The 15,740-nt window shown below is 39.3% G+C and overlaps 1 protein-coding gene across 3 annotated transcripts; it reads left to right on the top strand.

The window, feature by feature from the left end:
• The first annotated feature begins 5,468 nt into the window (after window positions 1-5,468).
• fbxl4 (F-box and leucine-rich repeat protein 4) lies at window positions 5,469-15,730 on the top strand. 3 transcript variants are annotated; one of them, XM_061289154.1, is made up of 9 exons: window positions 5,469-5,811; window positions 7,039-7,482; window positions 7,744-8,071; window positions 8,383-8,627; window positions 8,847-9,060; window positions 10,904-10,975; window positions 12,149-12,273; window positions 12,397-12,584; window positions 12,794-15,730. In XM_061289154.1, exons 1-9 carry the CDS (start codon window positions 5,795-5,797, stop codon window positions 12,955-12,957), a joined length of 1,797 nt encoding a protein of 598 aa, XP_061145138.1. In that variant the 5' UTR covers window positions 5,469-5,794; the 3' UTR covers window positions 12,958-15,730. The 3 variants fall into 3 exon arrangements, with proteins under 3 accessions (XP_061145138.1, XP_061145136.1, XP_061145137.1); XM_061289152.1 differs by having other exon boundaries at window positions 6,832-7,482; XM_061289153.1 differs by lacking the exon at window positions 5,469-5,811 and adding an exon at window positions 5,818-5,979 and having other exon boundaries at window positions 6,832-7,482.
• Window positions 15,731-15,740: the final 10 nt, after the last annotated feature.

The raw sequence follows: 15,740 nt of genomic DNA, 5'->3' as shown, positions 1-15,740 counted from the left end.
TGCTTTTTGTCCAGTGTAATGAAATCGATGTCCCCCAACTGATGAACAGCATTATTCAAACAGTCTTTGCATTGTGCAAGTCGTCACATAACTGTAGTAGCCAAAGAAAAACAAATGCACTTCCTCATGCCCATTTACTATTATTCATCAGCGCTGAAAAGCGAATACAGGACAATTCAAACCTTCATCAGAAGATCGAGGCCTGATGAGACGTATTTGTTCAAAATCGGAATGTATGTTCTCTATCAGACAGTGTGTAGTTATTCTCTTTGTTCACATGATCCCCAGGGTACCTTAGAAGTCGTGGGGTCGATGTCTCCTCTGTTTGCTTCTGAACTTGGGAGCATTCTATTTAATTAGGCAGCTAATCAGCCACTAAACACACAAGAAAATGAGACAATCTGAATCTGTTTACTTCCCTCACCACACACTTTCAAACACATTATATATATTTGCATGTATAGCAGGTTGGGGGAAAAAAAAAATCATTTATCCGGGGGAAAGATCAAGGTCATGGCTCTTCCTCATACCTGATTCTGTGAAAGCAATTAATGTGTTGGCTGGTGAAGTTCAGTTGGAGGACACGAGCAGCAAAACAATAGCACATGACAGCTGCTCTCTGCTATCTCTGGCTGTGCTTTCTTCCAGCATTAATTATATTTGCAGATTCTGTCATTAACACTGAAATGGTGGAGAAGTTTGCAATTGTTCATATTTGTTATCACAAGTCAGATGTCATGTGAGTGAGCCCACATGATGAATGTAATCAGTCAACATGACAATCATTTATATTTCAGTGAAGCCTATAGTTTGCCTTTCATAACTCATGAAAATGAACTTTTAGTGTTATTGATCATAAACCATATGGTTTACAAATCTTGTTACTCATAGAGTAAAAATAAAAATAATATAATAATAATGATAATAATAATAATGATGATGGGGAAAATAGACAATGTATGGTTAGTGCTTTTACAGTTAATGGGAAATGTATGGTTAGTGCTTTTACAGTTAATCAACAACTGCACTTCTCAAATCCAAATCAGTACCAAGATTGACTTGTGAGAGAGGCCATGTGGTGCCACAGAGCAACCACCCTACAAGGGGTAAGAAATAGCACTCGTGGTAATAGTTGTCAGCTAAAGTACCTTAGTGTAAACAAATACAGAACTGCATTCTCCTAACTCCTCATGTGCTGGAAGAGATGCACGTCCTCAGACATACTCGCAATAACCAGCCTCCCATCGCCAGCGACTAAAAAATAAAGTTGAGCAGAGACCTTTGATTGCTGGGACACAGGAGAAGGACATCAACATATTGATTCATTGCCGCCTGACTGAAATAGAAAGAAAAAAGAAAAGAGAGCATGTGTGTATCTGAATGTTAATGTGCATTATCTCCATGCGTGTGGCCAACAATTTGCATTAGAGTGTGCTCGACCATGTGCTATATATGTGTAGCACAGTGGACCAGAACAGTGTTGTCAGAGGTGGAACTGCTGCTGCTCGCTGATGCCTGCATTGAGAAGATGCCAGACGGCCCTGCCTGTCAATCAGCATATAGGCCCACTAGTCCCAATCTCACTTCAATTGATCATTGAAATACACGATTAGAGGCAGAGTATCAAGGATCTAAGAATACTGCATCCATATGAAAATCACAGGAAATTCACAGGTGTCAACATTTTCCCCAAGTTGCATGGTGTGTATTGTACAATTAATTGATCAATGGAGGGGAAAAAAAAGAAAAAGCATCTGAATAATAATCAAACGTTGTTACTGATTGTCACGTCCCTTTTTACATATGAATTATATAAATGCATGATTTTGGTCATTAACAACAAATATGCTACATCAAACTCTGTTTATTAATTATGTCACGATGAGAAAGTAGAAAGAATAATATTTGGATGATAAGACATTCATGTTCTTCATCAATTTCAGTTTGATGTTTCCCAAAATAAAATACTTTTTTCCTCATCATACTAATTCACTTTTGTGAGCTTATTAAATAATGATTGGTTATGTATGATATACTGAAACGTCAAAACACAGCTGAGTCGCTCAATTTCCTTGACAGGTTATCCAATCAGGCGCAGTCCTAAAAGGAACACCTTTTTGCACGGTCGCTGTTCCCATCCAATCCCCAATCGAAAAAGAGAAAAAAAGGGAAAAAAACTAGCATGGACACAAATGACATGTTTGGTGAGGTTTATTATTCACTTCTTTTATTGAAAGGGAATACTCACACTAGCAAAATCCTTCTAACCTTGTATATATATTTTTTCTATGTAATCAACCGTGAAAATAACGATCGCCATATAGAATTTGTGCAATTGTTATCTTTCTTTGTAGCTGTTTCTAACGGCAGTTGTGTGTTGTTATTTTAATTGTAGCAGCTACTTGCTAGCTAATCCAAGAAACGACACAGCATCTAATTCTTAAGCGACGCATTTCTTGTTGCTGATTAGCAGAGACAGAAAATATGATCTGGTCAACAATATAGTCATCTTGTTAGTAGTTTCTCATCAGACAATCACGAACCAATCCATGTTATTTAATCAACGCGTTCACATTGATAAGGAAGGAACTCCGCCCCTGCCAAACGACAGCGGAACGGGTTGCCTAGCAACAATCAAAGAGAAAAGAACGTCACCTATGACGAATAGCATCTTTGCCATGTGGGCTTTTCCGTACATTTCTCGGCGCACGTTAGTGAAAGAAAAGTTTAGTCAGTGCCTGATTGAGATACAACGCCAACATGGATTTTGTTGAAGGTAGCATTGGGATCTACAGACCCCTTATGGTATGTACTATATCCAGGTGTATGTTTGAAACTGTGAGTAAAGTGCTAATATGAGTATTTTCTCGTTTCCTTTATAGAAGTTTTTTGACACTCCTGCATACAAACAATCAATGCAGACTTGCTGGAATGCTGTCTCCTATAAACTACAAGTAAGACCCAGCTATCAAGTTTGCACTAAAATACAAAAGCAAGAGCATGAGCAGAAAAATAATGTCTTTTTTTTTTTTATTAGATAGGAGTCTTGGCAGAACTTTTTAGGCTCCAGCAGAATAACCTGATCCCATCTGAGGTAACTGCTGACGCAATGGCTGACCTGCTGGTGGAGGAGACAAATAATTCACTTCGAGTAAAGTTAGTATAAACTCCTCTGCTACATGGCACTCATGCTAGCATGTTTATGTTGTAGAAGAGGGAATATGCATGATTCTGATATTCTGTCACCATGTATTTGCAGGCTTTGGGAGTTCGATGTGGAAGAGTGTTTTGAGGCTGAGTCCAAACTGGTAAGAAAAGTCTCCCAACATTTTGCATTCAGTTGTCTGCTGCACATGCTTTAGTTTATTTGTCAGTAGACATGAACAGAAACCATCAAGAGAATAACGTAAAGATGTTTTGTCCAAGAGTCACAGTTAAGTCAAAAGAGATTTAGCACATCATGAATAGAAAATAAATGATGACCTGTCCAAGAACAAAGTGCAGTTTTCAAAAATATACCCCCCATTAATTGCATTACTTATGTATATCTTGTGCACGAAAATTATAGTCAGAAGTTGATGTTGACACATTTTGTGTTATGATCAGGTTTGTTGGAAGGTTCTATAATTTCTGATGTTCTTCAATGCAGTGGGGGATAGAGTCTGTTCTGTTTGGCTTGATTTAAGAATGCTGATTTTCCAAACTTGCAAAAATCCTAAATATTCTGTCGGAGCCTCTCATTGCATCTTGTTCGTGTGTCAGGTTTTTGAGGTGAACAGCAGCATGAAGATGAGAGACATTGATTTTGAAGCCAGGAGGCTCCTTGATGCTCCTGCGATGATCCCTCCCTACTTAAAGTGAGTCTCCCTTGATCAGCTCAAGTACATGCAGTATTCATCAAATATGTGTATTAATGTTTGCTTTTATGATTCTCCAGACATAATAGGATCCTCCGCAAAGCTCAACAGTTTGCTGAGAGCTTGAAGCAGCAGAAGACCACTTGTGTGGATCTACTCAGTTCACGTGAGATGGTGATAAAGGTTCTTCCAAAAGTCCTGCAGAGCTTTTGGTTGCCTCCTCCAACCACCCCCTTTACCATGCCATCCAGATATCTTAGCAAAATGGCCGTCGGAGTGACGCAGGCTGTGTTGGACCGTGTCTCACTGACATTGTCCTCTGTCAAAATCCAATTCTCCTACTCCATAAGAGACAATTTGGTCCTGTCAATCCAGGGAAAAGTGAGACAGGCTTTCAGTGTGCAAGAACTGGTGGAGAGCATCCACAGCTTTCAACCAGAGTTCTTAAAGACCATTATAGATGTTACAGTTGAAGAAATCAGTGCACGCTCTGATCTTTTAGTGTCCCTCACATCGTCACCATCTCCGGATCTGTCCTCAGAGACAGCTTCTCTCCCAGATGATGACAACCCGAGTGAGGAGCCAACCACAGAAAATGACTCAATCGTCAGCGAAGAAGCTGTTGATTTACAATTGTCTCAATTACTTCCTTCAAGCAAAGAAGAGGAGGAAATCAATCAGTATATGAAAATGAGCATACTCAGTAACATTTCAAACTGGGTGAAAACAATATTTGTCAGAGAGCACAAACTAAGATCATAGACTTCTTACATTTACATTTATAATCGGTGCATTTGCGTTTGGAACCCAACTCCCGAACCAGGTTATTGCGAGTCATTCAAATAATTTGATGCATGGCGATGTTAGTGCAACAGTTCCCGCGTTGGCAGTGTTCTTGGGTGTTAATCTTCTCACTCCAGTTACGGCTGGTGGACTTCAGCCTTCCTCAGGAGCAAATTCTCAGGTCCACGGCAAACTCTCATCCTTCAATCTTGCACCTTACACAAAAGACAGTGAGCTGGGGAAAATGTGAAAAGTCTTAAATGGTCTTAAAAAGTCTTCGGTCTTAAACGGTGGAAATGTAAATGGAGCGTTTTCCTCCAGCACAATAGTAGTGGTTGGCTTTCGGCTCCTCCCATCCAAATTGCCAAAGAGAGTCACTTGCAGTGATAGATTTGATACCATATGCCTTTTCTGCTTCAAATATGCAATCTACAGTAGAATACAAAACTCATTGCAATTTACAGTGTGATTTTTTAAGTGTATTTTTAGACTAGTATTTGTACACTATTTGATGTTGATAAACCTTTTATTGCAATGTAGCGTGTGATTTCTTTTTAAATGTTTTTTTTAGACTACAGTATTTGTACACTCAGATGTTGATACACTTTTTTAAAAACTTTTCTTAAATGTACTTGCTGTTCATTTCATTTGCTTTAAGACACATTCCTAACGATAACAAAGTGGCTCTTACCTATCACACAATTTAGCGATTTATATATAGCTATCTTGTTTGAATATGGATTTTAATGTCTGCAAGGAATTAAACTAATGCACAAGAAAAACTACTACTCCCATAATGCTTTTCTTTAACCGACCGGATGTTGATCTTTTGTTTTTCGAACTCAGCTGTCATCGATAGTATGTTGCTTCCTGCCGTTGTGGGTGATACTTTCGAATCGTTTCTTATTTTAAACAATGTGAATATAACGAAACATGTTTGATTCCCCATCATAATATTTCTTTCGAATAGCTAACTATTTCGTAGTGCAATACGAATAATTTTCTCCCGTATCCTTATGCGATATATTTTAATATATGGATCTGCGTATAAAATATGTAATTTATCGACGATCAGTGAATTCTACACATTTTCCATGGCACTGTGAAGGTTGCGGTTATAACGAGTGCTTGGGGTGTTTGGAGTGTCCTACGTTATGGAAGGCATCACAAGGTAATGTCCCCGGAATGCAGCACTAACGTTTGATGTATTTTGATTTGAGAAAAGAAATATAATTACCCTCACCCCAATGAATGTATACATCCATCTAAATTCAACAGTACTTTTTTCATGTGTGTTCCGTTCTCTCTGATTGTTGATTAACTGCCCATGTTTTGAAAGGTGAGCTAACAACAATGTAGGCTAGCTAGCTAACACAAAAACTAACATCAGCTGTTTTCACACAACTTGGCACTAAGAAGCGAACACTCCCAATGCTTGTTGCTTCGCATACAATAAACATGTGGTGCCAAAACACTTTTATAATGTCTGTGTGATCACTGTTATACATTCCAGTTTATTTTACATTGTATATGGTGATCAACGACTTTGCATTGTGGTTACGTTGCATGCCAAAAATTATACCAAATTACAGCAAGCGTTATTACCATTATTGCATTTTTATTGCTTGTAAGATCGTCTACGTTTGGTATTTGGTAACAAACCTAAAAAAAAAAACCTGTTTCGTAATGTAACCCAATCATCAGAATTCGATTTTAGGGAGACTCGTGATCAAATTGCCCTTTACGGTATTTAACAAGTTACGGTTTCACTATATTTGACAACTATTGATTGTACCACTATGTGTCACCAAGTGCACTGTATTGTGCACTTGTTTCCCCTTCTGTGCTGCTACAACCTATAACCAGTTATTAATGCAATATTAATTACATCACAAAAGAGCTGCTTAGTGACTATACACAGAGGATCCATTCCTAATCAAAACGTGATTAAGTAAAATAAAATAAAAACAGGTTTTAGAAATGTGCATTATGTTGATCCAGGCAGGAAATATTCTGTATCAGAACTCACTCATGAATGTTTGTCTCTAACCTACAGGTCATGCATGCAGCAAAACGTGATTAAGTAAAATAAAATCTAAACAGGATTTAGAAATGTGCATTACGTTGATCCAGGCAGGAAATATTCTGTATCAGAACTTCTCACTCATGAATGTTTGTCTCTAACCTACAGGTCATGCATGCAGCCAGGCCCTAACCTGCACAAATTTTTTTTTTTCTTTTTTTTTACAAATCACCTTAGAGCAATTGTGCTTCTAGTAGGTGCAGGCTCTTCCTTCGTCTAGTCCTCATTCTTCCCCACTGCCTCCAACAGCCTAGAGTTCCCTATGTTAACTCTGTTGAGCATGTTTTACTATATTTGTCTGCGGCGACGCTCCAGGAGTGGGACTCGTGGTGAGGCTCTGACCAGTCGACGAGCAGTGGAGTCTGGCCAACGGGCGATATTGCCTGTCAGTGTGGAGGTGGAGCAGTACACCAAGGAGGTTTTGGACTTCAGCTCTCATTACGGCAGTGAGAATAGCATGTCCTACACTATGTGGAACCTGGCTGGTGTGCCTAATGTCTACCCCAGCTCTGGGGACTTTACACAGACTGCGGTGTTCAGAACTTATGGAACTTGGTGGGAACAATGTGCCAGCGCTCCAACACGTTTCCGACGCACCCCCAAAGGTTTCTACAGCCAGGATTATATTGAGCTGGGCTTTGAAGAGCCTGTTTACCCTACAGCTGTTGAGGTTCTTGAGACTTATTACCCTGGGGCTATTGTCCAGATTCTGGCCTGCTCACATAACCCCTTTTCCCAAAATCAACCTACGGATGTCAGGTGAGGCAACCATCTGATTTTGGAAAATATGAGCGGTCGCAATTAGAATTTGTAATTGTGTTATGAATATTACCAGTTGAGACAATTACATACTGTATGCTCTGTTTACGAGAATTACTGAAATGAAGAATTGCCATGGCCCGAATGTTGATTTATTTATTTTTTGTCAGGGTTATAAACGATCGCAAAGACAGTCGTCTCCAGAAATCTGGCAGCCGTTTTAACGTTGATCATTTCTCCCGTCTAATGTCTCTCATCCAGGTGGGAGGTGTTGTGGGCGGGGGAGCCCACCAAGGTGCTGGCACCCCAGGCTCGCCAGTTTTCACCTACAATCAAGCACATCAGTTTCCCCACCAACCTGCTACGCCTGGAGGTCAACAGCTCTCTTCTGGACTACTATACTGAGCTGGATGCCGTAATCCTACGTGGCGTGAAAGAAAGGCCTATGCTCGCGCTCTACAAAATGCCTGTCATCGACATGATTGATCTGAGTGACAGTGAGGAGGATCTTTCTGATCTGGGAGGTTCATTCAGACAGGGTCCGGATTGCAGGACAGGCAACGGCTACTTTGACAAACTACCCTATGAGGTGAATGATGATGAACTGATGAAGGAAAGGTTTCTATTCTATTTGAAACTAAATCCTGACTTTGATGGTTATAACTCTTATAACCGTTCCCAAAGATTTTGAGAATACCTCCCGTATAAATCATTGAGAAATGCCCAATTAAAGTCAATCAGCACTTTTTGTTGTGGCGTTTTTTTCCTTTTGACATTAATCCAAAATTACCATTGTGCGCTCATCTCTGCTCGATATTTGTTGTTTGTGTTTTGTTTGCTTCTCAATATTTTTCCATTTTTTTCCCCTCTTCTCTGACCCCCCCTCCACCCCCTCCATAGCTCATTCAACTAATACTCAGCCACCTGACCTTGCCAGACCTGTGCCGTCTGGCCCAAAGTTGTAAGATGCTGCACCAGCACTGTTGTGACCCGCTGCAGTACACCCAGCTGAGTTTGCAGCCCTACTGGGCCAGGCTGAGTGACACCTCCTTGGGATACCTGCAGAGCCGCTGCACACGCCTCCAGAGGCTCAACCTTTCTTGGACTGGCAACCGCGGCGCTCTCACCCTTAATAGCTTCAGCAGGTCAGACTGTCAGCATGAGTTCTCAAGAAAATGGCCTTGAACAGCAAAAGTTTAGAAAGAAAGCATACAAGTTGAGCTTCCTTTTAAATTGGATGATACTTTCAATACAGTATGTGTGTTACTTCTTAAACTTGATTCGAGTTAAGCAGTTGGCAAAATCGCAGCTATGCTTTGTTTCATCTCTTGTTTTTTTTCCCCCTGCCTCCCCCACCCACACAGTTTCATGAAGGTCTGTGGGCTCAGTCTGGTGCGTCTGGAGCTGTCTTGCTGCCACTTCCTGAATGAGGCCTGTTTGGAGGTTCTTGCCCAGACTTGTCCAGGGCTGCAAGAGCTGAACCTGGCCTCCTGTGACCGGCTTCACCCACAGGCCTTCACACACATTTCTAAACTTACACGCCTCCGCAGACTGGTGCTTTATCGTACCAAGGTTGAGGTAAGCGAGGTCGGAACGTATACACACAAACACTACACAATATATAAGGGCCCTTGTTTGTATGCAATTACTTCACGACCAGGCAAGACAGCTTTTTGTTATACAGTACATATTTTGTTTTTTTAACATGGAACCCTGAATTTGATCTGCCGCATTCTATCAAGAAAACTACGATCTTTAATTTGACCCTTTTTTTTTTTCAATCTTACACAAAAATGGAAAATCCACAATTTTTCATTATTCTCTTTAGACTCTGATCAAAAATACTTCACGGTAAAGCGAGCAATGGGAGTGAATTTTATTTCAATATGTAATTGGTTTGGTTAATGTGACTCCGAAGTTTGGTGATCAGCATCAATACAAGTTCTTAGTTTACTAGCTATTAAAATCGGTTTGGGACGTGATCACCATCCATTACCCTTATTATAATATGGACAAAATGAATTGTTTAGTGCACAGGTCTGCAACCTCTAGTTTCTGAGTTCCATGTGTCTCTTCCATCCATCTGGACTCGTATAGATGTGAGCTATTTCATTTGAAGTTAAGCTTCCACCTAGCATCTGTTTTTCAGAGTTCAAAATGTTTTTGTTAGAGGCACAAATAAAATGTTCCCAATAACAGTTACGTAATTTATTTCAAAAATGCAACACAGTTGTTTTTTTTAACATACAAGTTAAAAAAAAAATAAACGAAAGATACGGCATGTACTCTTATTTTCACTATTGATGTCAAAAGATTTTTTGGTGTGATTTCTGCCATAGACAGCTGAGTGACACGTCACTTGAACAACAACGTCCTTTTTTCTGCCATTGTGCTATGTATGATATGTGAGGAACTTTATGTCTCCATTGTGGCATGGCCTCACAAGTCAGTACACTATGGTTAAAACAGGCAGAGCAGAGGAAAAGGTTAAACTGGTTGTCACACAGCAAAAGCCAAAGAGGCTAATGCAACCACAATAATACTTCAAATATGGTTTTGATGGATCATCAAAGCTAACGTAGCTTTTTTAAGTCGGTGTTGAACTTCTAAACACAACCACTTACCTCTTTGTATACAACTCAGGCATTGTTTTTTTATTGTTTATTATTTATTATGTTTATAAATATGTGTTTATTCAATGTGGGCACGTGTTACAGAGTAGGTTGATTGATTTTAAGCAGTCAGTTAACACTGATCACAGGCACTCTCGATGATATACTACAGTGTTCATGTTTGGATTATCTGAAAGATAAAAGTTGTGACTCTGGTGTTAGATTTTAGTGGTTTTATTTCTTTGTCATGTTTTTCTACCGAAGCCTTGTATACACGAGTGGAGTTTCTGCAATGGATGGATGGAGGCGCGCATGCAGTTTCCTGCTGGTTGTTTACAGCGAGACAGACAGAATGAGCAGTGTGTTTGTTGTCAGGCTGTCATGATCTTGTCACTCAATACATAAACGTCTCGCTCACCGAAGATGCCAGAGGCTACGTTGAGCTTGTCTACGTAGTACAGTGACACTATTTCACTGTTCATAAATGTGCCAGCATAAGAACGCTAAGAAAGCTATCCTCACATACAGTTGCTGCACTATTGCCTGACAGTATTCAACCATATTTTAGCATCCGTGTGCATTTTCATCTCAAGTATCTCTGTGTTTATTTTTAATCTTTTGAATGTCCATTAACAAGTTCATGTGCAAGAAATTTGTGGGAGCATAATGAGTTTCAAACCAGGATTGTAAGTTATTGTATTTGTATCTTATGTTGTCTGGAGGGGTTCTTGAAATAGAACTATGTTCTGGTTGTGCACAGTTTATATATATATATTTTACATCTCTTTCCCTCCTTGTTGTCTCTGTAGCAAACAGCTATTCTTAGCATCCTGACTTTCTGCATCGAGTTGAAACACCTGAACCTCGGGAGCTGTATCAGGGTGAGAATAAACACAACAAGCACCAATATAGATTAGAATAAGCCATTATTAGTTGTGAAATGGGAAACTTCTCTAATATTGTGACAGGAAGCACCACTTCCATAACATGATACATTAACAGATGTTTGATTGAAGGGCCGGTTATCGCAATGCTCCATTTAGATGGACAGACAGACATAATTTGATAGACAAAACAGATGGACAGACAGACTAGAGTGTTTACCAGAATAAAATACATTTTTGTTAAATTATATTAATCCTGTGGCCTGTTGACCAATCCCAGGTTCACCTTTATTCTTAGCCAAACTCCACAGGGATGGTCTCCAACCTCCCGGTGACCCTGGATAGGAGAAATGGGATTGTGAGGAGATGGATAGCTGAAAGGATTTTGTTGTGGAGGGGGAAACAAAATTGTTGATCTCATTTATACTTTTCAGTAAACACATACAAAATATTTAACTTTAGATACACAAGGTGGACTGGACCTTACACTTTTCCAAAAGCAGGTAAAAATATGACCTGTATCAGAATCAATGTATTTTATGCCATTTTGGTAAAGAATAATGCTTAATGTGTATATGTTAGTGTAAGTATGCATTGCATTGTGGTCCGCAGTAGTCTGGTTTTAATTATGAAACTTTATATTTTTTAATTTTTACCATCGGTTGTGCTCTGCAAATTCTTAATTTTCGGACTATAAGTCGCGTTTTTTTTCATAGTTTAGGTGGGGGGCGACTTATACTCAGGAGCGACTTATATACATATATATGTTTTTTTTTCACTTTTTTGGGCATTTTATGGCTGGTGCGACTTATACTCCGGTGCGACTTATTGTCCGAAAATTACGGTAGGTTTTACATTTCTCTCATTAACATATGAGGCATAATTTTAGGTCTTCTTTTAAAAAAAAACAAATCCTCTCTCTTGAAGATGATTCTTTTGTCTCAAGTCCCGAGTCGCTGTCCAGACGTATGACTTTGTCATCACATTTAGTGCCCAAATTTACTTGCCAAATATTCCTGTAGTTCTTTTATTGATGCTGCTGGCATATTGGCAGCCTCACTCACCAATTTTGTTTTCATTTCAGTTTGTCTGTCAGTTTTAAAGTTGTGCCTAGTTCTTATTATTTTGCTAATAGTTGAATGTACCCTGATTCAAAGTGTTTCTGTACAGATTGAAGACTATGATGTTGTGGCCAGTATGCTGGCTGCTCGCTGCCACTCACTTTGTTCCTTGGACCTGTGGCGCTGCAGAAACCTGACAGATCGTGGCCTAAATGAGCTTGTCTCTGGCTGCAGGTAAGTGAAATTCATCGCTGACTCCTAGCAACACTTCAAAGCTGACCTGGCTTGAGGTGGGCTGTGATATTTGGAGTGCAATCAGTTGCACCACTGTTTCTTGTTTGATCTGTGACTTCTCAGAATGTTAGAGGAACTGGACTTGGGCTGGAGTCCCACACTGCAGAGCAGCACTGGATGTTTCCAGCACCTTGCCCGCAGCTTACCACGTTTACGCAAACTCTTCCTCACCGCCAATCGTACAGTCCGTGACTCGGACGTCGAGGAGTTGGCCTCCTGCTGCCCATTGCTGCAACATCTAGACATACTGGGTAAAATGATTTTCTTCCTATATTACCGAAGAAGCATTGCGCATGACATGGCACGCAACACGGTCACACAAATCATTCATTAAACATGAGCGTAGCTGTGATGACTCAACAGCAGCAGGTTATGTCCTGCCCCTTGAGCATGTCTGTTCTATCAAGATAATCTAAGATCACAACTTTATTGACTAGGTATCCACATTGTGACTTGTCAGGTACACGGCTTGTGAGTGCTGCCTCATTGAAGAAACTCCTCCAGTCGTGTCCGCAGCTGCGTCTCCTGGATGTTTCCTTCTGCTCCCAGATAGACACAAGGCTAGCGCAAGAGCTATCCAGCCTCTTTCCCAGTGTAGCAATCAAGAGAAGTTTCACACATTGACCGCAGCGTGGTCTCATTTCTCATTGTATTGAAGCCGGAGGAGGCAAAGTGATGCACTGCAGAAGATGGAGAGACGCTTCAGTATCACAAAATCTTCTATTAGCGGTCACTAAATAAGGCAGTCCAACTGGGGCTGACGGTCTTTGGATTGGTATGGAACAGAAACAACCACAAACTCCTCTCCAGAGGGCTATAAAATGTGAAACTCAATTATCTTTGGACACAGTGAAGCAACTGCATTTCTTGATTGTGAAACACCACTTGTGAAAAGGCCAACAACAAAGCCTTTGAGTTAGAAAATGATGGTCACTCAAACATCACTCGAGACAAATAAGAAAAAAAGTTCTTTGTTACAAAATGCTGCGAAGCAGCAGCAGAACTTCATGGTGACCTCCAGCTTGTTCTATGAAGAATGATCAGGGCTTTGGTCAGTGCCTTCTCAAATTGACCATTATTATCTTGTGCAAACATCGTTGACACCTCAGTTCTGATGGTACCATCTAGCCACTTTGTTTTAGTTATCAGGAATCATGTATGCTATTGCAGTGGATATAAAAAGACTCAGGGATGTCCAAATTCCAGCTTTTGGTGATGTGAATAGATGTGATGTTCTCCACGTTTAATGCGTCATATAACCCGCACAACTCAATCAAAAATCAAACTCAAAACCTTTAGGACATATAGTTGCACCTGGAATCTATCAGCGGAGCACAACTTGATGTGGAAATATTTGCCCACTCTCCCAAAAAACACTCCAAACCCGTCAGATTGCAAGGGCATCTCATACTCAGCCCTCTTCAGATCACCCCTGCAGATGTCCAATCAGTTTAAGGTCTGGACACTGAATCTTAATCTCTCTCTGGTGAAGCCATTCTTCAGTTGATTTGGATGTGTGGAAGATCAAGTTCCTCTTCAGCTTCATAACATAAGATAGAAAGTTTTGTGCTAAAACAGACCTCTATATTTGGAACTGTTCATAATTCTTGACTAAATCTCTAGGTCCACTTTTTTTATTTTTTTATTTTGCCAAACATACCTTTTGCAATTCTAGTCAACCATAGATTCACTGACGTAAATGAGAAACCGTTTTCAATTGCCTCACTGGGTTAAACAAGTACATACGTTTTTTTTGTTTTGTTTTTTAAATATGAATTTGACCAAATTTGTAGACATCAGGTTTTGGCCGACGCCAGCAATGAGATTGCATTAATAAGTAATCAAGAATTACTTTTGATGTATTACTTGTTTAGAGACCTTGTTTCATCTAAAATTGACCAAATGTTTGTAAATTCAGTCAATGATCAGTAAGTACTTGTATTTCTATAGTCCTCCATGAACACAGATTGAATAGCGCTGTGTTGAATCAAAATTAAAATTTTCAAAAATCTACTTTGACTTTGCATAACAATAATCAACAAGTTTGAATGTGATTGAGCAATTCTGAACAAAACCACATGCCACAAAAGTGAGAGTAAACTTGTGCAACCACATTGTTTTTGTAGTCAATTTTCACTTCCCCTCTGTCAAATATTTTTGTTTTGAATTGAGTTTAAAGGTTAGGTCACATTAATGGTGGAGGAAATTTTGGAATGATAAATCCTTTTAACATCACAAAACAACACTTTTTATATCCATTGTATATATGTACTCATTAATTTTAAATGTGAATGCTGTGGGAAGAATGGCATATTTGAAAAAGGACTTCATTCAGTTGAAATGCAACGTCAGGCATCATTATCCAGTAGTGTTGCTGTGAATGTGGTCATTTAAACGTTTCAGTTTAAAAAGACTGAAAAGTGGTACAATGATATCCAAACTACAACAACTCAATTTATATTTCTCTTTTTTTTCTTTCTTTCATCAAATCACAGACTTGCATGAAGGAAAACAATTCGGTTATGTTAAGAAATTTTACTTTGAATGAAACAAGTTTAACAATTGTTATCTGTTCCAAATCTAAATATTTTTACTCACACACGTTATTGTACGTTTACTTAAGCGATTCTCATTTCCCCCCACACATGGATAATTGATTTCTGGTCAGAATAACTGATCCATTCACTTTGTTTGAGTTTCATCACCAAAGACACCTTCGTTCAAACAACATTAGTCATGACATGCTAATTAATAAAGTAACTAGGACAGCTAGTATTTCTCTTAAGATTACACACTCTTTTCTTTTGTACTTTGTTCTGATCTGCCACTCACTGCTGTCTGACATTTAGTTGCCTAGCTGCCAAAGAGAAGTTTGTCTTAACTAAAGACATTTCTGTCCTACAGTTTTGACCACTAGTAGTTGTAAATTTTGGGGGCTGATGTTGTTTTTGTACCAAGTTTGCTACCAATCAGCACAACAAATATAACTCAAGCATACTACCAATGACTATATTGATAAATTAGCTTTACTCAAAGCTGTGATGTATCAGGTTGTTTTTTTATTATTTTGAAAATGGTGCGATTCCATTCCTATGAACCCAGTGTGACATATTGATTATACTCATAATGTATATAATTTCCAGCAACTCAACTTTGGGGGATTGTTGTTCTACCTCATAACAACCACCCACAGCCACATCATATGTAATCTCATACATTTTGTTGGCAACCTCTCATTATTTAGTTAATGTTTTAGCACTGACTGACCACTGACTGATTTAAATGTGTTCAGTATTTGAACCCAGTTTTTGTTCGTGGGAAAATTGTACCGCTGTAGTGATGACACTGGGGACTTTCCAATAATCAAGAGTCAAATAAAAGCCACATGGATGACTGATGTACTATGT

Source organism: Syngnathus typhle, linkage group LG10, assembly GCF_033458585.1.
Source record: "Syngnathus typhle isolate RoL2023-S1 ecotype Sweden linkage group LG10, RoL_Styp_1.0, whole genome shotgun sequence".
In the NCBI taxonomy this organism is placed as follows: domain Eukaryota; kingdom Metazoa; phylum Chordata; class Actinopteri; order Syngnathiformes; family Syngnathidae; genus Syngnathus; species Syngnathus typhle.
The sequence above is the reverse complement of the archived record's forward strand: the minus strand, read 5'-3'. Positions and strand labels throughout refer to the sequence as shown.

Coding starts and splice junctions, on each gene's coding strand:
- fbxl4 (XM_061289152.1), top strand. CDS start 6,986: ATGTTAACTCTGTTGAGCATGTTTTACTATATTTGTCTGCGGCGACGC. Junction 7,483..7,743: donor AATCAACCTACGGATGTCAG/GTGAGGCAACCA, acceptor TCTCTCATCCAG/GTGGGAGGTGTTGTGGGCGG. Junction 12,274..12,396: donor GAGCTTGTCTCTGGCTGCAG/GTAAGTGAAATT, acceptor GTGACTTCTCAG/AATGTTAGAGGAACTGGACT.